The sequence below is a fragment of the Nomascus leucogenys genome, chromosome 1a (genome assembly GCF_006542625.1).
Source record: "Nomascus leucogenys isolate Asia chromosome 1a, Asia_NLE_v1, whole genome shotgun sequence".
NCBI lineage: Eukaryota > Metazoa > Chordata > Mammalia > Primates > Hylobatidae > Nomascus > Nomascus leucogenys.
In genome coordinates this window covers 89002283-89028568 of record NC_044381.1, presented here as the reverse complement: position 1 = coordinate 89028568, position 26286 = coordinate 89002283, and the positions used below count along the sequence as shown (strand labels likewise).

The following is a 26286-nucleotide window of genomic DNA, read 5'->3' as shown; positions in this document are numbered from 1 at the left end:
TTCAGATGTAAGCACAGAGATGCAGAAACTAATAAAGAGCAATGGAAAAAATCACTTTTGAGTAAACCTACCTAACCATCATATTTAACAAATAAGGCAAAACATTTTATTTTAAAAAATGAAAAAATCTTGTAGGGTTTTAAAAATAAAGAATATTCTCCCTAACCATATCCCAGAATGTCAGTAGCCATCCCCCTTTCAAGACAATTATTAGGTTGACGAGAACAGAAATCCAGTAAACTAACTATGAGATCATTCCAAATGTGAATCCTGTCACCCTAAAATTAGTTTCCCTTCAATGGATATTTGATTTCTTTCCAAACTTTGGATATTATTTACCAGAAAGATATCACTATTCTTTTGGAGTGGGTGTATGTCTATATCTATATATATGTCTTTGCATATTCTTTCCCTGATTGAAATAAGTTTTTAGAATAGAGAATGTTGATCAAAAAAATGTGTCCATTTTCTGTTTTGATCTGTATTGGCAAACTAACAGAACTTTTAAAAGTAATCCTTCTATCCTCCAATAATTTTAAAATGTATTTATTTTTCTTTCACAGATATCTATTCACTTTCATTTTTTTTCTTCAAAATCCTGCCAATAGGGAATTTACAGCCATTCAGGTTCTCCATAGTGTAAGAATACTGCAAAGGAGTGTCAATAACAAGAGTGATCAACTGCCTGCCAAAATGAAAAATCTTAGACTCCCTGAAATGAAATGAGGGGGAAAAATTGGAAAGATGAAATGAAGACTTAAACACACCAAAGGCTTTTCAAATTGGAAAGTTATACTCATTGAAATGCATCATATTAAACCACACTGAGCTATTCCCCACACTAAAAATACCATCCCTTTCATCTGTGGACACTGATACCACTGGTCTGGGACTTGCCTGCACGTCTGTCTCCTGCCAACCAAGATAATGTGATGGGGGAGCTTTTCTTCCAGCAAGTCTAATCCTGGGGGAAAAGGAAAACAGAACAGTTTTTTCCTAAGGCAATAAAAAAAGCTTCAAAAAATTTAATGAAAGGAATCTTAAAATGTAGACTGAACAATTAAATTAGTTACCCTGAACACTTTCTGAAGTTAGTCCTTGAGACAGAGTCTCACTCTGTCACCCAGGCTGGAGTACAGTGGCACCATCTCTGCTCACTGTAGCTTCCACCTCCCAGGCTCAAGTGATTCTCCTGCCTCAGCCTCCCAAGTAGCTGGGATTACAGGCATGTGCCACCATGCCTGGCCGATTTTTGCATTTTTAGTAGAGACAGGGTTTTGCCATGTTGGCCAAGCTGATCTTGGACTCCTGGTCTCAGGTGATCCGCCTGCCTTGTCCTTCCGAAGTGCTGGGGTTACAGGCATGAGCCACTGCATCTGGCCAGGAATTTTATTTAATGTTTAAAAAAAAAAAAAGAGTGAAAAAAAAAAAAACAAGCCCTATGTGCTGAAGACCAAAAGCCATTTGCTTTAAATATTCTGACTTACCTGTTTTTGAAGTTTTGGCTCAGTCCACTTTTTAAAGAAAATTAAAGTGAAGGAGGCTATGAAGTAATACAAATAATAAAGTGTGGGTTTCTCTATTTTAGATTACAAAAGACCTAGAATGTTAGATCTAAAAAACGCTTTAGAGATCACCCAGCATAGCTAACCTCTCACTTCACAATTAAAAGAACTAGACTTAACAAAAAGTAGGAACAACTTATGCATGGCCACACCTAAGCTAGTAGGGCAGCCAGAACAAATACCCAGATATCCTGGTCCATTTACAGACTCTCTCTCTTGGGCTCTCTCAATTTATCTACATACAGGGAAGAGAGGGGCAGGCAATCCATTTCTACAGGTATTTGCTTCAAAAGTTTATCCCAGAAGACTTTCTGAGAACTCACAGATACAGCCTAAGGAAAAGACTCCTCATTTCCTCCTCATTATTCTCAAATTCTCGCTACGTCTTCTCAGTCACCAAATCCTGTTGCCTGAACCTCCTAAACATCTCTCAAACACATCCTCCCATCTGTATTACCACTGCCACTGATTTGGACATCATTTTTCCTCACCTGGATTCCTGTAAAATCTTTAAATTGTCCTACCTCTAATCCTACCACTTCTCCAACACTCTCCCTCCGCACCGAACCCCTCCACATCGATCACCCATTGACCTCCACACTGAATCTTCTCCACAATGACTTCCCCATTTCAGATCCCATTCTCCACTTTGAACAAATGACTCCCCTGCTTCAAATCCTTTCATGAAGAATTCCCTTATCAAGAAACGCAGAGTCTCAATCGCTTCCCTTTGCTTGTGGGATAATACCTGCATTCTTTAGAGTCTTATTGGTAAACAGATGACATACATAGGACAATTTAAGGAAAATTATTTCCAAAAGGACCAAGTTTAAAGGAGTTCTAGGGTACAGGGAAAGTATAAAAAAACACTCAGAAACCCCTGGCTAGTAGAAGTAGAGCTGTGTGGCAGATGGCTTCCAAAATGGCCCACAAAGATTTTCTGAATTCTGGATCTTGGTATTCACATCCTTGTGTAAATCCCTCACCTTGGGTGAGAGGTGGACCTAGTGACTTCCTGCTATCAAAAGGGATGGGACAATATGTCCAAAATTGGGCTGGGGGAGGGATAGCATTAGGAGAAATACCTAATGTAAATGACAAGTTGATGGGTACAGCAAAACAACATAGCACATGTATACCTATGTAACCAAACTGCACATTGTGCACATGTACCCTAGAACCTAAAGTATAATAAAAAAAGAAAAAATGTCCAAAATTAGGTTATAAAACACTAAGACTCCTACCACCCACCTTCCTTCTCTGCCTGTTGTCATTCTGATTAAAAAACTACCATGTTATGAGCTGCACTATGGAGAGACACGTGTCATAAATAACTAAGACTGGCCTCTGGCAAACAGCCAACAAAGAACCGAGTCCACCATTCCAACAGCCCTTAAGGAACTGAATCCAGCCAACAGTCACATAAGTAAGTTTGGGAGTAGACTTTTCCCCAGCTGAGACTTCAGATGAAACCATAATCCCAGTCAACATCTTGATTACAGCCTTTTAAAAGACACTGTGCTGGAGAACTCACGGAATCTGCACTTGGATTACTAACCCACAGAAATTGTAACATAATAAATGTTTTTAAGCCATTGAGTTTTGAGACAATTCGTTACACAGCAACAGATAACAAATACAAACTGGAACCACCCCAAGGCCCAAAAAGATGAGCAGATGAAAAGGATGTCCGCACCCAGAAGAGGAAAGTAGTCTGCAAAGGCCCAAAAGGATGAGTAGACAAAACGGATGTCTGGACCCAGAAGAGGAAAGTAGTCTGCCTTGAGAGAATCAACAAACTTCAGTAGAGGGATATGGCCAGTGCAAGGTTTTGCAGAGTGACACCCAGGAGAAGAAATTCTCTGACATTGCTCTTCTCCTTCCCTCCCATCTCTTTCCAGACCTTTACTAACAAAACCCAACTGAAACCCAGAGGTCACAGGAGCCCTGTAAATGTAGTCCTCACAGCTCAGCCTCTGGGGCAGAGAGCAGCATGCAAAGGAGTTGAACATGGGTGTGAAGGCCCAAAGGGAAAGATACTTTTACAGTGTCTAAACTCCTTGGCATGATACGTAAGGTCTTTTGTGATCTGGCCCTAATCTATCTATCTAGCTTTATTCCTCAACCTTTCATCACAGAAACCTAGCTTCATATCAACCACTTAAAGTCTCCTGAACTCGGTATACGACATCACAAATCTGCTCTTTTACGGGCACTAGTCCTGCCTCCTACACCTTCTCTCTCCTTCTTCACCTGGTTAATTCCTAGTCATCTTTCAAGAATTGAAGCAGGTGCCAAATCCTCTGGATGTCTTCTACATCATCATCCCCTCTCCTGGGATGGACTACATGACCCCTCTACTTCCTCCCACAACCCTCAGTTGCTTCTACCAACACTGTAATTGTCTAGTTCCCCACCTATCCCCAAGCTGGCCTGTGGGCTCATTCAGGGCTCCATTCTCATCTTGCATTCCTAGCATCTAATAGTGTCTGGCACACAAATGACACTCAATACGTATTTCCTGATTCCACAGTTTCTAATCCTCATCATGCCTTAGTCACCAGGACCTGCAGGTCCCCAGACTCTCAATTGTGCTGGCTTCTACCACTGCCCTCTATGAATTCCAAACCACACTCTATCCCTAGCTTCCTCCATAGCATCAGATTCTTCCAGGCTGGATCTTTCCCTTCTTGCTGCATAGCACAGCCAACGTAACTAAAATAGTGTGACATTTACTTTCTGGACGTATGCCTAAACCAACTACTGCCCAGGACTTCAAGGGCCCTAAATCATTAGGGAGAGTGACCTCGGGGTATCAGAGCCAACGTAAAGACTAGACTCAAATTCCAGCAGAAAAGGAGTCAGTGACTAGAAACGAATGGGTGAAGGAAGCCATCAATGACGCGGCTATGTAACTAACCTGTTGGTATAGAAGAACATTGGCTTTTTTCGTCTTCCTCTAAAACTCCTATTTCATCTATGACACTACATACTACTGGCAATGTACAGTGTTGCTACTTAAACACCACTTCTGTTATGTGTATAACATATAATTAGTACTACAAAATGATAATTTTATAAATGTCTTAAATGTTATTAGCAAGCCAAAGAAACAGGTTGCCACCAAGAAAATGTCATCTAACTTTCACTGTTGAATATTAAATAATTACAATTAAAGCTTTTTCTTCTAATGCCTGACTTAATTGGGCCTTATCTCAATCCAATTTAGATTATCTAGAACTATCTAAAATATTTCTTCAAAAGCTCAAAAGACCTTTAAACATGCATATAATCTCACAACATTGTTTTGATATCAGGGAAGTGTACTAATTCATGAAAGATCAAAAAGTTACAGAATGGAACTTTGAAATCATTGCAGAAAGGTGTTTGCACATTTTTAGACCAATTTCCTCCCTTTACAGAAGGGGAAATGAGGCCAAAGTATTATATTTTATTTATTAAGCTAATGGTGAATGCATATAACTCATTTTTTAATTCTTCTTTCTACTTTACATGGACACTGAATATATTCTTTTTGTGTTAGAAGTATCTCATAATTGAAAAGGAAGGAGGAAAAGAATGAAGAAGGTAGAAAACAAAACAAGAAGTAGAATCAGGAAAATGAAGTTCTCCACACAAAGCTGGGACCAGACAGGCAGAGCCTCCAGCTTTTGGATGTAGAAGACATCCAGAGTGTGACATCTGCCATGCCTCCATCCTTCTGGATATAGAAGACATCCAGAGTGTGATGTCTTCCATGCCTCCTGACCCAAACAAATCAAATTACCAGTCTAGTTAGGAGAACTCTGTCAAGAGGCATTGTTAACAGCAAAGATCCAAACAAAATCAGAAAGCAACCTACTCTTACTCAAAAGCAATCTTACCTATAAAAGAGGGTAAACATTTTAGAAAATCTTTACCCAAGAAGCAAAAGCACCAATGAGTAGAATGAAACTTTAGCATTAAAAATGTGAGACATTCCATCAATGATGGACTGGATTAAGAAAATGTGGCACATATACGCCATGGAATATTATGCAGCCATAAAAAAGGATGAGTTCATGTCCTTTGTAGGGACATGGATGAAGCTGGAAACCATCATTCTCAGCAAACTATTTCAAGTACAAAAAACCAAACACTGCATGTTCTCACTCATAGGTGGGAATTGAACAATGAGAACACTTGGACACAGGAAGGGGAACATCACACACTGGGGCCTGTTGTGGGGTGGCGGGAGTGGGGAGGGAAAGCATTAGGAGATATACCTAATGTAAATGACGAGTTAATGGGTGCAGCACACCAACATGGCACGTGTATACACATGTAACAAACCTGCACGTTGTGCACATGTGCCCTAGAGCTTAAAGTATTTTTTAAAAATCAATTAAAAAAGTGAGACATTAATCCAAGTCAACTCTCCCAGAATAAACATGAAAGCCAAAGATCTGCCACATATTATTTTCATTAATTTAATATGTCCCATGGCTACTCAGCTCCAACAATGTGGTAACAGTAGTCTGTGGTTGATAACATGGTAGTCGCATAGGGTGCTAGAAAGGCAACTGATTGGAGTGGCCAGGCTCCCTGGACACCATTATGGCTTCCATGGGAAAGTGCTGAGGAGCCTTAATCAAGTTACTCACCCTCTCTATACTTTTAGTTCTTTCATCTATAAAATAAGACTAGAAAATATCTAAGGAAAAGCTACTAAAATCCCTATGACAAGAGCTTGGTTCTTCGACGTTTCGAGGGATCTATAAATAATTATGAAATCAAAAATCTAATTCAAAACACCAACTCTCTCATTACTTTGCAACACACGCTATGTCTGGATATTGTAAAAGACTAAGTAAGTGCTTTCCATACTGAGTTGGGCATCAAACTTTCCTGAGAACATCTTGAAACTCAGATTCCTAGGACCCAGCTCAGACCTATTAAATAGAAATACCTTGTGGAGGGGGTCCTTTGAGGATTAACATTTTTATAAAGCACCCTAAATGGTGTGATGTGTAGCTAGGTTCAAATATCATCATTACACTGGGCAATTCAGTGACTCAGGATCCTAAGGATACAGGAATATAAAAAAGGTTAACAGGTCTGGGTGTCTTCATGAATAATAAAGGTCTTCTTTTAAATAGATCTTTAATATGACCAATACATTTTTCATACACACGTCCAATCCAAACTGTGAATATGAAGGATGAAAAACTAAATTAGAAAGTCTGTTCAAGTCAATAAATAAGTCATGCCTTGGGAAAGTACAACTTCTCACAGTTAATGACATGAAAACATGAAAAGGAAGAGTGTTCTGAAAAGTGTGGGCTTTAAAAACCCACCCATCGTTACTCATATGTCAGGAGGTTACCAACCTAAATGTCATTTAAAAGTCACAACAACATTATGGACATAATCATCCACTTATTACTCGAAAGTTTACCCAAAAGCTTCATTTCTCTAGATTTGGCTTTTTAAATGTCAGCATCTGAATCAACACAATGCAGTCCAAGCAAAAATTTCACACTGAAAGTGTCTGACAACAAGAGAAAAAAAAATAACAACAACAAACAAGAGAAAGAAAATAAAAATGAAAGCACAATTTTTTAAATGTAAATTTTAGTCGTGGGTATCTAAGGAAAGGTTTGGGTTTATGGCTATGACTTTGAATAAATGATTACACAAAAGGACTTCCAAAGAAAATGCTTTGAATTGTCATTGGCTTCACAATCCAAGCTTTACCGATGATACCTTGAGGATAATGTCCTACAGCAGGTAAGTTCTTGGTTGTAGCCAAAGGGCAGTCTACAGCATCAGGAGTAGAAAACTATATGAAAATCCCATAGTTCAAGTACAACCATGGTTTAAGTCAGTCAGGTTAACTAGGTTTAAAATGGTGTCAGGGCCTGAGCTCACACTGTGCAATAAGTGTGTCTTCTTTCTAATAGACTGAACCAATTCAATGTCCCTTTTATGGTAATTAATATAGCAAATAAACATGAACATATATATACACTCTCTACAGAAGTTTGTCACACGAAAGTAAGATATATTTTCATTACTAGTTGTCATTTCTCTAAAGAACTACAGCAATTGACATGTTAGTTACTAAATTAAACCAGAAAATTAACCTTACTACCATCAAAAAGCAAAAACCAAGTTCTCATAAACCTGCAGGAAGTTTTTTTTTCCTGTAAACATAATACAAACATTCTAGTAGAAAGGTGGTTGGGTCACATGACCTTTGCATTTCTTATTCTTTAATAATCATGAATTTGCAATCCTCTGAAGAATATAAAAATATTTTATTGTTTTCCTGTGTCTTAAAAAAACTCACTGTATAAATTTGCTCTAGATAACTTATTAACAGCACCAACATTTAGAGATTTTATCATTTATTTTCTCTCCAAGTGTCACTGACTCTACAAGACCTAAACATGAAAAGAAAAAGAGATATTCATTATGGACCACATTGTGGTCTAAGTAGGATATAAGATGCCTCATTCAATGTATCTAAAGTGATCTTCACAATTACCTTCCTCTCACATTTTTTTTTCTTTTTACAGATGAAAAAATTGTGGCTCATGGAAGTTAAAGAACTAACTTACAGTCACACTGCTATTGAGTGGTAAAGTTGGAATTTTAACCTAACTCTCACTCCAAAGCCCATGTTCCTACCAGCCTGGCATGGGGTCTCCCAGTTTGGGGGTGGTTAAGAAAGTAACAATGACTCAATGTCTATTATTCTGTATGTTTCACTAATTGCTCAGTCCCATTAACCTATTTTTTTCTTTACCACAATTTAATAAGCATCATTCTTAGAGATGGGTTATCTAGACATTCTCTTGCAAAGCAAAGAATTACAGAATTTTACACTCAAAGCAAGAATAATTTGAGAACTCTATTTTTACAAGGAAAAGAGAAAAATTCACCATATTGATCATCCAGGAATATCTAGTTCCACGTTGCCCATATAAGTAATACACAGAGCCTCTCAGAATGCACAGAACTGAGTAGAAACTCAAGTAGTTAGTGAAATGAATATTAACTTATTTCCTTATTAACATACAAGAGAGTTAGTTTAAATTTTCACAAACATGCAAACTAAAAAGGTGAACAAGAAGCAGCAACTATGTCAAATTCAGCATGTACTAAAATAAACTTACGTGCCATTTTCTTCCTTTAAAATGTATTCTTTTTCCAAATATCCCAATTTGAATTAATAGCACCAATGATTTTCATTCACCCAAGGTCAAAAACCCAGTCATCTTTGACCCTCTACTTGCCACCCATATTCCTTCAGTTTCCAAGTCATTTTTAATCCAGACTTTAATTCCTCTTATCAGCTTCTCTCAATTCTGAAGGTGATTTCACAGGCTGGATTAGTGTCTCTGCTTTCCCTCCTTACCTTTCACACAGACACAGAAATCTCTCTCCTAGAGCCCCCGCTCTATCTTGATAACAATCCATTCAGCACACTGGGGCAAGAGTCATAATCCCAAAGAGATCTCAATCTTGCAACTCTTGGCACAAAAGTTTTTCATGATTAAATTGTCTAATTCAACACTAGCATCTGGCTCCAGCCAGCCTCCCTTCCCAAAATCCTGTCTTCATTTACTCCTTGTAATGCATCCTATGCCCAAGCTAACCGGTTCCGGTTGCTGTTACTTTCCTTAGCTCTGTGCCCTTGCTGAAACATCTTATTACCTGGTATGTTCTTCCTCTCTGCTTTCCACATAAAGCAATCCTGCACATATTTTAAAACTGAGTTCAAAGACCATTCTTCCACAAGCCCATTCTCACCTCTGAGGCTGGGAGAACTGGCCTCCTCCTCTGAAATTATGTAACACTCTACTTGCACATCTATTTTGGAAATTAACATTTAGACTCTATAACAGTTATTTGTGTACATCTTATGTCTCCTACCCACTGTAAGCATCTCATACAAATATACCTCTGTATCTCCCACAGCATTCAGCCCAGATTTTGTACGTACTACGAGTTTGAAGAACTTTCAGTTCATACATCTTACACTAAGGCCTTTCCACTGAAGGAGAATGTGTCTTCCCATCTGCATTGCTTAGGCAACCTTTGGGTTGAAAGAAAACTAAATGGCATAATATTTTTCAAGTGTTAAATACCAAGTGCTCAAGTATGAACTTCCTTGAATTTTAGAACTAGAGAACCAGAGGATGTGAGAAGAAAATATGCCTTTATCAGTAAGGCAGTTTAGGCAGAAAACATTTGTCTTTTTATCAGCCCTACACAGAACACAACAGTCCACACGGACAGCGTGCACGGAACTTGACCAGATGCCTTACTTTGCAGTAGACAATCATGTTTGGAGAACTCTCCTCTGGGTCAGCAATCCCCACTGCTCTTTGATCCCCGGATCCTTGAGCCATCCTGAGTGTCTTCACTCACACTGCAAAAATAAATGAATAAACCATTAAGTCACAAAGGAATTATATAAAGAGGGCTTTGAAATGCAAAGAATTAAGTAACTTTTGGCAGATGCCATGAACACAAAACATGATATTACATGATATATTTTTTTAAAGTTAGGGGATGATTGTAGTCTTACTATCCACAAATATTCTTCTAATCCCCAAAGAACATGTTACTGATTTTCAGCTCAGAATCGCACACCCCAGGAGTGAATATACGGCAGTCTTTCTTTTTTTTTTTTTTTGAGACAGAGCTTCACTCTTGTTGCCCAGGCTAGAGTGCAATGACGTGATCTCAGCTCTCTGAAACCTCTGCCTCCCGGGTTCAAGCGATTCTTCTGCCTCAGCCTCCCGAGTAGCTGGGATTACAGGCATGCACCACCACGTCCAGCTATTTTTGTATTTTTAGTAGAGACGGGGTTTCTCCATGTTGGTCAGGCTGGTCACAAACTCCTGACGTCAGGTGATGCACCAGCCTCGGCCTCCCAAACTGCTGGGATTACAGGCATGAGCCACCGCACCCAGCCGCGGTAGTCTTAAATATCTCCTGAAGACAAATGAAGCCAATCATTTTGCTGTTGAGTTCACCTTGCCAAAGCTCATTTTCCGATTAATTCTATGCATTAAAATATGAATATTTTATTAGGGAAATCAAAATCCAGACCACAAGGAGATACCACTTCATACCCATTAAGATTATTATAATTTTTTTTTTTAAATACCTGAAGTAAGTCTTGGCAAGGATATAGGGAAATCAGAATCCTCAAACATTGCTGGTAGGAATGTAAAATGATACAGCCACTGTTGAAAACAGCTTAGTTGTTCCTCAAAAAAGTTGAATATAGAATTACCATATGATCTAGCAATTCCACTTCTAAGTACATACACAAAATAACTGAAAACAAATATCAAATACTTGTACATAAATGTTCATAGCAGCACTATTCACAATAGTTAAAAGGTGGAAACAACCCAAATGTCCATCAGTGGATGAATGGAAAAATAAAACGTGTAAATCCATACAATGGGCTATCATTGAGCAATAAAAAGGAATAAAGTACTGACACACACTACAACATGGATGAACCTTGAAAACATGCTAAGTGAAAACATGCTAAGTGTAAAAAGCCACATACAAAATGTCACATATTGCTGTGAAATATCCAGAATAGGTAAATCCGCAGAGACAAGAAACAGATTGGTAGCTGCAGGGAGGATGGAATGGGTGACTACTTAATGGATACAGGGTCTCCTTCAGGGGCCTTGATAGAGGTGATGGCTGTAGAACACTGTGAAAGCATGAAATGCCACTGAATTATACACTTTAAGATGGCTAATTTTATGTTATGTGAATTTCACCTCAATTAAGAAAAATAAATATATTTAATGTGGCCTTTTTGAAAAGCCTGAAAAGATAACAGTGAGATAAGAACAAGTATATGGAATTTTTGAGTGAAGAAGGAAGTTCAATCCTTGGTATGACACTATATTTATTGTGTGACCTTGAGCAAGTACAAGAATCTGTTGGGTTTCTTTTGTTAATTTCCCTTTAAAACAAACATATCGAACACCTGCTATATGCTCCGAGTCATGCCAAGGCGCCTTCCTCTACATTGTCCTCAGCAGTTAAAATGTGAATTCCACCAAGTTCCCCACAGGTAAGGGTCAAATAAGCTGAGCATGAGAGCAGAGTATAAAACCATAAAAGTCCTATACAAATGTTATCCCTAAACTAAAAGGCTGCCTGGGTTATTTGCACAAAATTCAGAGGCTTTTCATCAAAGAAACTCTTATAAATACCATATGTGACAGAAAAGGCCATTTCAATTCAAAATAAAAATTCAGGAAACATATTATTATAAAAACAAGTTGCTACCAAAGGTCATTCCATAAAAACAAATTTGGGTGGAAAATGGGAAAGAGAGGAATTTGTAATTTATGCTAAGAATTTAATTGCCGAAAATATCCCATCCGAATAACACTACCTGCTTTCTTCACTATTTATAAATTACAATGTTTTTTAAAATTAGATTACATAAAGAGGTAAAGAGCATCATTCTATAATATTATCTCTATACACTGTAATATCAGGATTTCTATGAATATAGTACTACATGGAAACACTGATTATCATTCTAATCAATGGCTTTTAAAATTGAATGAACAACACACAGTTTTATTTTTAAACAACTACTTAGTTGCCTACTCCTTTGCCTTAATACAGAATACAACAGAGCATGAAACATTGAATACACAGAACATTGAGTTCATTTATATATACTCATGTATCTATGTAATAGAGACATTTTAAGTTTCTGTTACTTTATTTTAAAATGAACACTTTCACTTTAATGAGCACATTCTCTTCTACCTAGAAAACTGTACTATAATAGCAAGGTTAGAAATGACCTAGAAACAAACGTCTCAGGCCTCCCTCTGCCCAGCCACCCCCTCCCACCAACAGAAGCATTTGTGTGTGTTAAAACAGGCTGATGTTCCAGAGTCTAGACTTGAAACTACTAAGTGAATGCAGATAGTCTCTGTGTGAGAATTTTAGTAAGCCTCGTGTTCAGTAGAAATGCTTCTATTTTGGGTTCCTCTATTAACTCGTTTTGAAACTCAGACAAGCTATTTAGCTTTCCTGTGTCTAGAAAGAATCATTTCTAAAATAATAATATACTTTCTACTCCGTATGTCAGCAGATGTTAGAGAGAACTGGATGTGAAACCTACATAGGTAAAGATTTTCTAATTAAATTCATTGACTATTAAAGCTGGGGCTTGTGAAATTAAAGGACTAGGTTTTCATTCATTATAGTATGATGTAAAATACCTCTTTTAAATGGAGTACAATAGAAATGGAGTGTTTAGATTTAGTGGTAGAGAAAAACAGAATGTTTTCCATTGTACTTATATATACATACACATACACATTGTAAACAACCCAGGGGCTTCTATATTAACATTTGAAGAATTTGAACATTTTTCTGTAAACATGTAACTGCGTATCAAAAGAAAGAAAGCATGTTAATATTATGTTCCTATATGGACTCACAGCTAACCCAAGAGGAAAACTGAAAATGGGCTAGGACCTTGCATTTCACAATCTCCAAGAAGAGACAATACAGTTTGACAGTTACAAGATGCCTCTCATCAGACAGATCCATGTCTGAATCCAGGCTCCACTGCTTCCTAGCTGTGTGATCTTACGCAAGTTCCTTCCCCTCTCTGTGCCTTTAATCCCTTACCTGTCACACACCATAGCCCCAGCATAGTGGAAAGCCCTCTGAACTAGTAGTCCTGGTATCGCCCCACCCCTAGCTCCTTTGCAACTAACCAGCTATCAGAACCAGGACACACAGCTTCCCTGGACCTCGGTCGGGCATTGGCTATAAAACCCAGCATCCTTAGAGTTCCTTCCAGCTCTGAGCTGGACCCTCAGAACCTCACATTTCTAACTTTCCTTCAAAGGCTCTCACCAGAATGTTCCATGCCACCTGTCTCTGTCATTACTGCCTATATCCCAGCCCATCTCCTCTATTCATGACAGCGCTCAATGTCTCAAAGAATAAATCACAAAACCACTGCGGTGGAGCATCCCCTGTCTGACTCAGCATCCCTCCCCATGACGGAATTCCTACACCACACCACCCACCCTTAGGTTCTTTGGAACTCAACATTTATTCTTTGAGCAAATACACTGAGCATCTACTTTTGTAAGGTTCCATGCTAGGCCCTGGGGATATAGAGAAGTCAGACACAGATCCTCTCCTTAAAATGTTCAGAGACCGGTAGGAATAACAGATGTGTTCACAGAAGGGACACTGTAATATGTGGTTGCTCAATTATGATGGCACAGAGTAGGAGGAGGTGACAGATGAGCAGAAGCCTGGGAGAGGCAAAGTTTGCCATTCCAGCCAAGGCTATGCACACACACAGGCACAGAAACCTGAAGCCCCAGAAGCGGCTCAGCTCTGTGCTAGACAGTCAAGAGAAAAAAGCCACAAAGATAATCTGATCCCAGAAAGATTAAGTGGGAGACAGCCAAGTGTGGAGAGTGAGATAACAGGGATTCGCAACTATCTGAATTTGCGAGACTTTGTTTACTTGTCTATCAGGGACTTCCTCTCTAGAAAGTCGGTTCTTCATAGGCAGGGACTTTATTGTTGGGGTTCACCCCTCTCTCCCTGGCACCTAGAGCAGAACCTGGCACATAGAAAGTACTTAAATATGTTTGAATGAATAATGGAACTGACAAAATTCCACCAGGATGCAGTGTCCTCCTTCCAGAAGATTCATCTGGATAACAACCCATTAAAAGTGGCCAATAAAGAAGGCTCTTGATCAACAAAGACCCATGTATAGCATCACACATAAAGATTTTCCCCAAGGTTTATTGATATGAACCAGCCTGGACTCAGCAATCCACTTCTGGAATTCACAAGCAATTTAGGTAAGAAGGAATATGTGGTGGGGGAAGAAAATATAGTGAGGGGGATGCTCTATGCATAATAGGACAATTGAGCACCTGTGACACAAACAGATTCGTGAATCCTTGAAACTCAGGATTGTGCCTGCAGTCTACTCCAGACTTACATTGCATCTGTAACTTGCAGTTACAATAGATGCCTGCTGTTTACTTTATAATGCCAGCCCCTCTGGAACAAGCAAAGCCTAGGGTTCAGCAGCTAACAATGTTGAGCAGAGCAGGAAGGAAGGGCCTCCATGGTATAGGAAAAGGAAGGGCTTTGAAGTCAGACTGGGAATCACATCTGACCTCTAGCCTCACTAAGGCTACTATGTGGCCTTTGACAGTGAGCTCTCCCACCCTAAATTTCCAGCTCCTTGCCTGGAAGATGAGACCCCTCCATCACACAGGGTTGCTTTTCAAGAGGGAAGAGAGTAAGTCATGGAAATGCCCCAGCACAGAATGAATGTCGAAACTGACCAGTGACCTTGTTCTAAGCCAGTGTTTGGCCAAGTGAAATTCCCAGGTCACTGGCATCAGATTCGATGGAGAATCCCACCCCAACCCCCACCCACAGATGTTCTGACTCGTGCATCAGAGATGAAGCCTTTAGCGGTCCAATGACCTCCTCAGGTGATCCTGACACAGAGCTAAGAGGAGAAGCGACTACAATTACCCTACAATGTCACTGAAATTACCATGGCTTGCAACTAAACACTTTAAACATCATGCCTGCCACTCTTAGTGCCCAGCCCTCAAAACCCTATTCAGGGAAATGCCATGTAGAAGAAGTAATCAAACCCTGACTGTAATACAGTTTGAATATTTATGCTGCCAAATAAGAATTTCTGTTGAAGTTATTTCCTCTCCTCCATATTATATCAAATGCTCATTGTTTGCCTCAGCCCATTAAAACCCAATGGATTTTTTTTTTCTGACATCAGCAATGTTAAGCACTTCAGGAAAAAAAATTTACAAGATGTGTGCTAGCTCAGTAGTACGAGCTTGTTTATATAGCTCTAATCTGACTGAGTGGGCAGGAATCCCAAGGGGAGAGAAGGAAGAACAACAGCTCTAAATAACAAATCACTCTTTCTGTTATAGCAGAGTATGCCAACTTGACATTTCCTATATATTCGAAGTTCAAATGCTCAATGACAGAGTGTCCGTTTCAGGTAATGCACCAAGATCTTAAAGTACGGCAATAGCACTCAACCCCTAAAGGCCAATTTTGGTGGCACTGGAAGGCACCCAGTATTTTACTGGGATATAATCACTTGATCATTTTAGGACATCGATTAGAATTCAGTGGTTCCCAAAAACTTGCCCAAGGACCGGAACTAGGCTAGCAGTCTCAGAATAACCTGGGAGATATTCTAAATATACATACTCCTGGTTCCCATGCTCCAGAAGTTCTGATCCAGTAGGCCTAGGGTGGTCCCTGGAGATTTACAGATTAACCATTTTCCCGATGATTTGTAAGTACAGCCAGGTTTGGAAACCGCTGACCTAGATTCCGTGGAGCCTGCCTTCCCCCCATCCCATGCTGCCTGATGTTTGGGCAGGCATGCTAATGGGGGGCTCCTTTAGCTTCCCATGTATTAAGGCAAAAACTCAATGAAATGGATACAACGTGGTTCTGGGGTCAAAAAAACTGGCTTTCAGTCCTGGCTATGTCACTTAAGTGCTGTGTGGCCATAAGCAACATATTTAACCCCCCTGGGACTTAGTTTCCTCACCTATAAAATGGAACAAATGCTAATCACTCTGCACAGTGGTTCTCAGCCCGGCCTGCTGATTAGAATTTCTTGCACAGCTCATCACAGCAACCACAACAGGTGGATGTTATTATTCACACTCTGTGGATGAGAAAAGACTGAAGAGCACAGGTCACTTGCCCAAAGTAACACAGTTTGTCAGCCGAGCAACTAAAATTCAAACCCAGGACTGACTCCAATGCCCACAGTTTTTCCAACATGTCCATCTTGTGAAATCACCTACGTAAAGTAGATGTTTGGCACAAAGCCTGGAACATAGTAGGTCCTCAACTAATCTGTGTTTCCTTCATTCTACTTGCTAGTTTTCAGTGAAGTTGATTTCTCCACTCCAATCCTACCTTAAGACTTACAAATAAATACAATGTTCTCTAAGCTATCGCAGCTGCCTGACAGGCTAATTAATTACCAAAGCTGTATATATATATATATATATATATATGCATGCATGAGGATTGCTTAAACCTGGGAGTTCAAGACCAGCCTGGGCAACATAGCAAGACCCAATCTCTACAAAAAAATACAAACATTACCCAGGCATGGTGGTGCATTGCCTGTAGTCTCAGCTACTTGGGAGGCTGATGTGGGAGGATCACTTGAGCCCAGGAGTTGGAGGCTACAGTGAGCTATGATCACACCACTGCACTCCAGCCAGGGCGACAGGGTGAGGACTGATCTCTGAAGTAAAAATAAAAATAAAAATTTTGCATTCCATCTGTTAAAGTTTCTAAAAATTAAGCTAGGAGGGAGAAGTGGAAAGATCGCCACGTAACAGGGCATGGTGGCCCTGGGAGTCCTGTTACTGCAATCTCTGCTGGAAAACCAGGTCTACCCAGGCATCCTCTCTCACCAGGGCTCTGAACTCCACACTGCTCTGGAAACCCCAACCCCTCTGACTCCCCACAGACTCAGCCCACCCTTTGAACACTTCTGTAAATAGTATGCCCACTATGTCCTTCCATCTCCTCCCTGAACTTTAACCTTCTGTGACCTTAATGGAAACTTGCCTTCTCCTCTCCTGCAGCCCTCTGTCCTCATGCCATATATCTGAAGACCAGGGAGTAGGGCAGGCAGCCTCCTGGCTCTCCACTGCTGCTTCAAATGATTTCCCTCCCTCCCTCCAACACAAATCCCTGCTCTGTGGCACTCAGGCCATCTGGCTCTGCCACTTTCTGCTCATCCTCACTGCTGTTTTCCACCTCCCTCCTGCTTATGCCTTCTCATTCCCTGAAGACTCCAGCTTCCGCCTCTCAGAGGGTTTCTTTTGCTTCCCTAACACCTTCACCACTTTCAGTGACTTTAACATCAGAGTCAAAGACCTACCAGAAAAGCCAGTTTCTCAGTTCCTTACTTCCTCACCTGAACCTTTTTCCTTCTGAGTCACTATCTCACATGGCCACATCCTAAACTTTGCCATCACCTCAAATCCCACTATAAGCATCCTCCACTCTGTCCACCCTTCCTCTGTTCAGCTCACTTACTTACTCTGCATTCACTGCAAACAATCTTCAAACTTATTTAGACATTTAATCCATTGAACACACAGCACTTTTAGTATCCATTCCTACCCTTCACTTCACCTTCACCATTCACACTGGATCCATCGTTATACTCACTCATAATCACTCCCGTGCACATACCCTCTACTTCTGCATCTCCCCTTGTGATGGTTAATACTGAGTGTCAACTTGATTCGATTGAAGGATGCAAAGTATTGATCCTGGGTGTGTCTGTGAGGGTGTTGCCAAAGGAGATTAACATTTAAGTCAGTGGGCTGGGGAAGGCAGACCCACCCTTAATCTGGTGGGCACAATCTAATCAGCTGCCAGCAAATATAAAGCAGTCAGAGAAACATGAAAAGGCGAGACTGGCCTAGCCTCCCAGCCTACGTCTTTCTCCCTTGCTGGATGCTTCCTGCCCTCAAACATGGGATTCCAAGTTCCTCAGTTTTGAGACTCGGACTGGCTCTCCTTGTTCCTCAAGCTTGTAGACAGCCTCTTGTGGGACCCTGTGATCATGTAAGTTAATACTTAATAAACTCCTGTATATATACACACACTATTACATATATACTATTGTATATATAAAAATAGAATATATACACACACACACACACACACACACACACACATACACACACACAATTAGTTCTGTCCCTCTAGGGAACCCTAATACACCCCCTTTCGGTGTCACACTATCCTTACAAAATTCCAACACTGATGGAACCCAACTATCCACCAACCCCAAGCTCCCATCCAAACAGATGAACACTTTGGGGCGGAGAGGAAGTCACACAACCAGGCTGACTAGCTGCATTAAATTCATGGCCACAAACATTAAATGAATAGTCAACACTGCCTGCCAAACCCAAAATGTATTCCTGCCAAGCTTGTTTCTCCCTTTCTGAGATGGCTATGTCATATCTTTTCTCAGCTCATATTTAACACATAGTCTTAGCTGATGAGCTCACTTCAAAATTCATGGAAGAAATGGAAGCCAGCAGAAGGCAAGTCCCTCATCTTCAGACACCCTCATTGAAGCCACCATGTTCTCCATCTTCCTTTTTCTTATGGGGAAAAGCTTTTCTGTCAGAGAAATTTGAACCAGAGCAACTCCATCTTGAATAGGGGCTGGGTAAAATGAGGCTGAGACCTACTGGGCTGCATTCCCAGACAGTTAAGCATTCTAAGTCACAGGATGAGACTGGAGGTCGGCACAAGATACAGGTCATAAAGACCTTGCTGATAAACAGGCTTTAGTAAAGAAGCTGGCTGAAACCCACCAAAACCAAGATGGTGATGAGAGTGACCTCTGGTTGTCCTCACTGCTACACTCCCACCAGCGCCATGACAGTTTATAAATGCCATGGCAACACCAGGAAGCTACCCTATGTGGCCTAAAAAGGGGAGTCAAGAATAATCCACCCCTTGTTTAGCATATAATCAAGAAATAGCCATAAAAATGGGCAACCAGAAGCCCTCAGGGCTGCTCTATCTATGGAGTAGCCATTCTTTAATTCCTCTACTTTCTTAATAAACTTGCTTTCAGTTTACTCTACGGACTTGCCCCAAATTATTTCTTGCGTGAGATCCAAGAACCCTCTCTTGGGGTCTGGATTGGGACCCCTTTCCTGCAACATTACCATTTACCAAAGGAAAGTTCTTCCATCCTTGCTCTTCATTAGATGGTTAATAGAACATTACTGCTCACATACACCCTACCACCACACCAACCAGGCTCAGGTGTAACAGTGGATTACAGATAAAAGATTTCCAAGACACAGTGTCCCTGAGGAAGAGTAGTTAGGGAAACCTAAAGTCAAGGGAGGAGACAAAAACAAGGACCCTTGTGGGGCATTTGAAGCCTCTAGCACCTACAGCTCAGCAAACACTAAACACAACCCAACTCCTAGCCAGCTTAAGTAAAACCTCACACTAAGTGCCTACCTACCTCAGTTCCTATGACTCAACACATCATGTCTGGCTTTCAACAAAAAATTACAAGGCATGCTAAAAGGCAAGAAAAAGACATTCTGAAGAGACAAGCAATCATCAGAATCAGACTCAGATATGTCACGGATGTTGGAATTATCTGTGTCATTAACAGATAGGAAATATAAAATAACTATGATGAAAAATGTTAAGGATTCTAATAGAGAAAGTAAATGGTAATGAAACCACAGAGACGGAAACACTTTTTAAAAACTCCTTTGAAAAGGAAATGCTAAAAATCAAAACCACTGTAACAAATGAAGAAGGCTTTCCATAGGCTCATCAGCAGACTCAAATGGCCAAGAAGAGTAAGACCTACCACTTGATAGCAGAAGAGGGTGACTAATGTCAATAACAACTTAATTGTACATTTTAAGATAACTAAAAGAGTGTAATTGGATTGTAACACAAAGGAGAAATGCTTGAAGGGATGGACAGCCCATTTTCCATGATGTGGTTATTATGCATTGCATACCTGTATCAAAACATCTCATGTACCCCATAAGTATACACACCTATGTACCCATAAAAATTAAAAATTTAAAAATTTTTTTAAAAGACTCCATGAGCTTGAAAGTCAATCATGAATTTCCAAACTAAAAAGAGGAGAGAATTAAGGGAGGAAAAAAACCAGAGCAGAATATTCAGGAACTCTAGAACAATATCCAAAGGTGTAACACAAATGTAATCAGAATTCCAAGAAGAGAAGAAAGAAAGGAGAAGAAATATTGGAAGGAATAATGATGGAGAACATTCCAAAATTAATGACATACAATAAACCACAGATCCAGAAAAGTCAGAAAACACCAATCAGGACAAACACCCCCAAAAAGAAAAACTACACCTAGGTATATCATATTCAAACTGCAGAAAACCAAAGACAAAGAGGAAATCTTAAAAGAAGCCAGATCCTTACCTATAGAAGAACAAGGATAAGAATTACAGAACCCATGCAAGCAAGAGCGTGGAGTGAAATACTTAAAATGTTGAAGGGGAAAAAAAAAAAAAACGCCCACTTAGAATTCTACATCTAGTGCAATTATCCTTCAAAAGTGGAGAAAAAAATAAAGACTTTCACAGACAAGCAAAAACTGAGGAAATTTATCACCAGCAAACCTGCTCTGCAAGAAATGCAAAAAGAAGTTCTTCAGGCAGAGGAAAATTATACAGGTCAGAAACTTGGATCTATAAAAAGAAAGAACAAGCACTGATGAAGGAATAAAGGTAAAACAACATATTGTATTTTTCTTATTCATAATTGGTCTAAAAGAAAAAAATAGACCCTTTTGAATAATGTTCATGGGACAAAAAAAAATTTTTTTAAAAGGCTAGCATATCATTGCCTAACACAGAGCTCTGGAACAGCCCTTGACAATTAACCAACTCAAAGGTTGGTAAACTTGGGCCCACGGGACAAATCGAAGCCTGTTGCCTGTTTTTATATGATCTGTTTGCTAAGAATTGTTTTTACAAGTTGAAAGAACAGTAGGACACATGAAAATGTATGAAGTTTGAGTTTGTGTCCATAAATACGCTTTTATAAATAAATGCCCATTTGTTTACTTATTGTCTATGATCACTTTTATGTCACAACAGCAGAGTTGAGTTGTTGCAACAGGGACTGTATGGCCCACAGAACTCAAAATATTTACTATTTAGCCCTTTACATTATAATTTTTTTCTGTCCCTTGAACGAGTCCAAGCCTTTGGTTTTCAGAGAATGGCACTAAGACCTGGGAAGGTCAAGGTCCCTTCTAATGTCACCCTGCTGGTTAGCAACGAGTCAGCATTTAGAGCTTGGGTCTTCCCTCTCTTCTCACATGAGAGGACTTATATTTTGTTAAGTATGGGTTCCAAGATTATAGTTTCTAATACTACTGACTATTGGGACTGCAGAAATAACATTTTATTATTCTCTTATTTCACATGAAAGATTGTATCACTGCTAGAGAAGAAGTGGGAGTGACAGAGAAGCGTTGCCAATTTTTATACACAAGAAGTGGATGACTAAGAGATGAAGAGGATGACATGTTCCCAGGGGACCTAAGAAGAAAAGCACTCCTATTGGCCTTTTCTTTTTTAAAGAATGTCAGTTTTATTCCTTGGGAGTTCATTGTTTTCTTTCTTTTTTAAAAAAGAACAGGTAAAATCAGTATGTTTATATGTAAAACAAGGCATTTAAATGTAATATAAGGTGCACCGTTTCAATGACTCCATAATGCCTCCATTTGTAGCAGCAATGGTAGACTTTTCCTCTTAAGATAGCAAAATTTAACAAAAGAAAATCTTTTCATAAAGCTTACCAGACAAAAGTAATATAGATCAAAGAAATAACGATTGAATAGGTTCTTGGGGGTTTTACAGTTTTACTCATACCATGTAGATGGCAGACAAAAATAGTACAATTTGAATTTACAGTACCAATTCCTACAATGATGATCTAACTTGTAACAGTCCAACCCTCAAGAACATCTAGAAAGGTAGATAGGGTATAAAAAGGAGAGCTCCCAAGGCAATGAGGACACATGGGATCACGATCCAAGAGAAAAAGGAAGTACAGAGGTGAGCCCACTACTCCGTGTAATTATGGCTTTAAGGCATTTAATCAAATTCAACACCTCTTCATGAAAATACTCTTAGCCAATTTTAAATGTAAGGGGGCTTGCTTGATCTGATAAACGGTATTTGTAAAACACTTACAGAAATATTTAATAATATTTAATAGTAAAACATGAAAGACTTTCCCACTGAGATTGGAAATTAGACAAGAATGCTCACTATCACCACTTCTATTCACCATTATGTTTGAGGTCTTAGCCTATACAAAAGGCAAGAAAAACAAATACAAGACGTGATAATCAGAAAAGAAAAGGTAAAAACTCTTTTACACGTAATTTAACTGTGTACATGGAAATTCATAATAATTTATGAATGCAGTTACTTTTGCAACAACCTAATACACAGAACTATTAGGATTAATCAGTGAATTTGGCAAAGTCAATGAATACAAGGTCAATATATAAAACTCAATTGTATTTTTTGTATATCAGCAACAATCAGAAAACGATATATTTTTAAAGGTATCATTTATAATAGCATCAAATAATTTCAAATACTAGGAATATATCTTTAAAAGATGTGCAATAATTTTTCAATATAGAGGGATACAAAAATGCTGACAGAAGTGAGAGACAGATCTAAATAAAGGAAGGGATATTCCATATTAATGGATTAAAATAGCCAACGCTGTAAAAACATTAATTTACTCCCAATTTAGGCTAGAGATTTAATGCAATCCCAATCAAAAGCCCATCAGAAGATGATTTTAAAATTTATACAGTAATGCAAATGGTTAGAAATAATGAAGCTATTCTTTTTAATTATATATTATAAGTTCTGGGGTGCATGTGCAGGATGTGCAGGTTTGTTACATAGGTAAACGTGTACCATGATGGTTTGCTGTACCTATCAACCCATCGCCTAAGTATTAAGCCCAGCATGTATTGGCTATTTTTCCTGATGCTCTCCCTCTCCCCATCCCCCCATCCCCAACAGGCCTCAGGTGTTGTTCCCCTCCCTCCGTCTACAGGTTCTCATTGTTTGGTTCCCACTTATGAGTGAGAACATGCAGTGTTTGGTTTTCTGCTCCTGAGTTAGTTTGCTGGGGATAATCGATTTCAGCTCCATCCACAACCCTGCAAAGGACATGATCTCATTCCTTTTTATGGCCGCATAGTAGTCTATGGTGTATATGTACCATATTTTCTTTATCCAGTCTATTATTGATGGGTATTTTGGTTGATTCCATGTATTTGCTATCATGTAAGTGCTGCAATGAACATACACATGCATGTATCTTTATCAAAGAATGATTTATATTCCTTTAGGTTGATACCCTGTAATGGGATTGCTGGGTCAAATGGTATTTCTGCCTCTAGGTCTTTGAGGAATCACCACACTGTCTTCCACAATGGTTGACCCAATTTACACTCCCACCAACAATGTAAAAGCATTTCTATCTCTCCACAGCCTCGCCAGCATGTTGTTTCTTGAATTTTTAATAATCACCATTCTGACTGGTGTGAGATGGTAACTCACCGTGGTTTTGATTTGCATTTCTCTAATGATCAGTGATGTTAATCTTTTTTCATGTTTGTTGGCCACATAAACGTCTTCTTTTGAGAAGTGTCTGTTCATGTCCTTTGCCCACTTTTTAATTGGGTTGTTTTTTGCTCGTAAATTTAAGTTCCTTGTAGATGCTGGATATTAGACCTTTGTCAGATAGATAGGTTGCAAAAATTCTCTCCGATTCTGTAGGCTGCCTGTTCGCTCTGATGATAGTTTATTTTGCTGTGCAGAAGCTCTTTAGTTTAATTATATCCCATTTCTCAATTTTTGCTTTTGTTGCAATTGCTTTTGATGTTTTCGTCATGAAATCTTTGCCTGTGCCTATGTCCTGAATTGTATTGCCTATATTTTCTTCTAGGGTTTTTATAGTTTTTGGTTTTACTTTACGTCTTTAATCCATCTTGAGTTAATCTTTGGATAAGGTGTAAGGAAGAGGTCCAGTTTCAATTTGCTGCATATAGCTAGCCATGTCTCCCAGCACCATTTATTAAATCTGGAATCCTTTCCCCATTGCTTGTTTTTGTCATGTTGGTGGAAGATGAGATGGTTGTAGATGTGCAGTCTTATTTCTGAGATCTCTATTCTGTTCCATTGGTCTATGTGTCTGTTTTTTGTACCAATACCATGCTGTTTTGGTGATTGTCGCTTTGTAGTATAGTTTGAAGTCAGGCAGTGTGATGCCTCCAGCTTTGTTCTTTAGAAGTTATTCTTAAATAAGAACACATGAGAGGGTGCACACTACTGAATATCAAGACCTCCTATAAAGCTCACGTAATTAAGACAGTGCATTATCAATATTATATTAGAGAAACAGAAAAATGGAATGGACTAGAAAACACAGAGACAGACCACAAATGTGACTGATAACAAAAGTGACATTTCAGAGTAGTAGAAATGAAGAGATTTTTCAATAAGTGGTGCTGGGTTTATTGGATACCCATAAGTAAAACAAAATAAATATGGATGGCTTTCTCACACCACAAACAACAATCAACCACAGGTAGATTTTTACAACCTAAAGATAAAAGGCTAAAAGGCAAAAAAAAAAAAAAAATAGAGCTTCTATAAATTAAAACAGAGTAGCTTCATAACCTTAGGGTAGGCAACAATTTCTTAAGTAGGCACAGGAAACAATAACTACAAAGAAAGAGACTGATAAATTGGTTTATATTCAAAGTGAGATCTCCAATTCATCAAAAGAGAGTAAAAGGCAAACCACTAGAGCTGGGAAAAGATATTTTAAATACGTATGACAGGCAAAAGTATTTGTATTAAAAATTTGTTTTTAAAAGAAGACTTCTACAACTCAATAAGAAAAAGATTAAAAATCTAATTTAAAAATAGGCAATAAGCTTGAATAGGCACTGCAAAAGACAAATAAAAGTGGCAAAAAAAATTAAAAAGGCACATCATAATCAGTCACCAGAAAAATGCAAATTGAAGCCATAATAAGACACCACTACGCACCCACCAGAATGGCTAAAATTCAAATATTTAACAATCTCAAGTCTTGCCAATGATATAAAGAAACTGAAACACTCATGAACTGATGATAGGAATATAAATTGATGCAGCCACTTAAGAAAACTCTTTGTAGGGATCGAATAAAGCTGAACATACGCGTGCCCCATGACCCAGCAATCCAGTCAGGTGTGTATACCAAACAGAAACACATTCATATGTGTGTCACAAAACACATACAAAAGTGTTCATAGCAGCACTATTCATAATATGTCTAACCTAGAAATATCCCAAATGTCCCTCAACAGTAGATGAATAGCTTGTGGAATATCACAAAGTAGAATACTATATAGTAATAAAAATAGTCTACTACTACACATTGCAACATAGATGAATTTCACAAACAATGTTGTGCATAAGGATCTAGAAAGAAAGAGTACAGGCATATATGTATGATTTCATATTTATTTCATTTGTTTCAAAAAAGAGAAAGCTACAGTGTTAGAAATCAGGTTAGTGGTAGCTACTTGAGAGGCTGAAGTGGGAGGACTGCTTGAGCCTAGGAGTTCCTGGCCATCCTGGGCAACACAGTGAGACCTCATCTCTTTAAAAAAAAAAAAAAAGAGAGAGAGAAAGGAAATCAGCTTAGTGGTTACCAATGGGAAAAAAGAAATATGTACTCACTGGGAGGGCCCATGAGGTGGTTTCTGGAAGAATGGTAACATTCTCTTTCTTGATCTCGGAGAGATAACATGGATGTGCTTACTGTTTGAAAATTTATTGAACAATGATTTGAATACTTTTCTGTAAATATGTTATACTTCAGTAGAACTGTATGTTTGAAAAGGAATAGTGCAAATAAACGCAGATATGGAGGAAGGATGCAACATATTGGGTTCTCAAGGTGGCATTGCAGCCCTCTCACGTACAGTGACGCAAAAAGTGACATCATGGCAGG

General features: G+C 39.0%; 1 protein-coding gene across 6 annotated transcripts in view; it reads right to left on the bottom strand.

Moving 5' to 3' along the window:
• The window catches only part of RGS6 (regulator of G protein signaling 6), a 635113-nt gene that overhangs the window by 592928 nt on the left and 15899 nt on the right, over positions 1-26286 (bottom strand). For all 6 annotated transcript variants that reach the window (XM_030812880.1, XM_003263654.3, XM_003263650.3 and 3 more), the window contains exon 2: positions 9881-9984. In XM_030812880.1, coding sequence (XP_030668740.1) covers positions 9881-9964 — 84 coding nt within the window. In that variant the 5' untranslated portion in view covers positions 9965-9984. The remainder of the gene's footprint in view (positions 1-9880; positions 9985-26286) is intronic.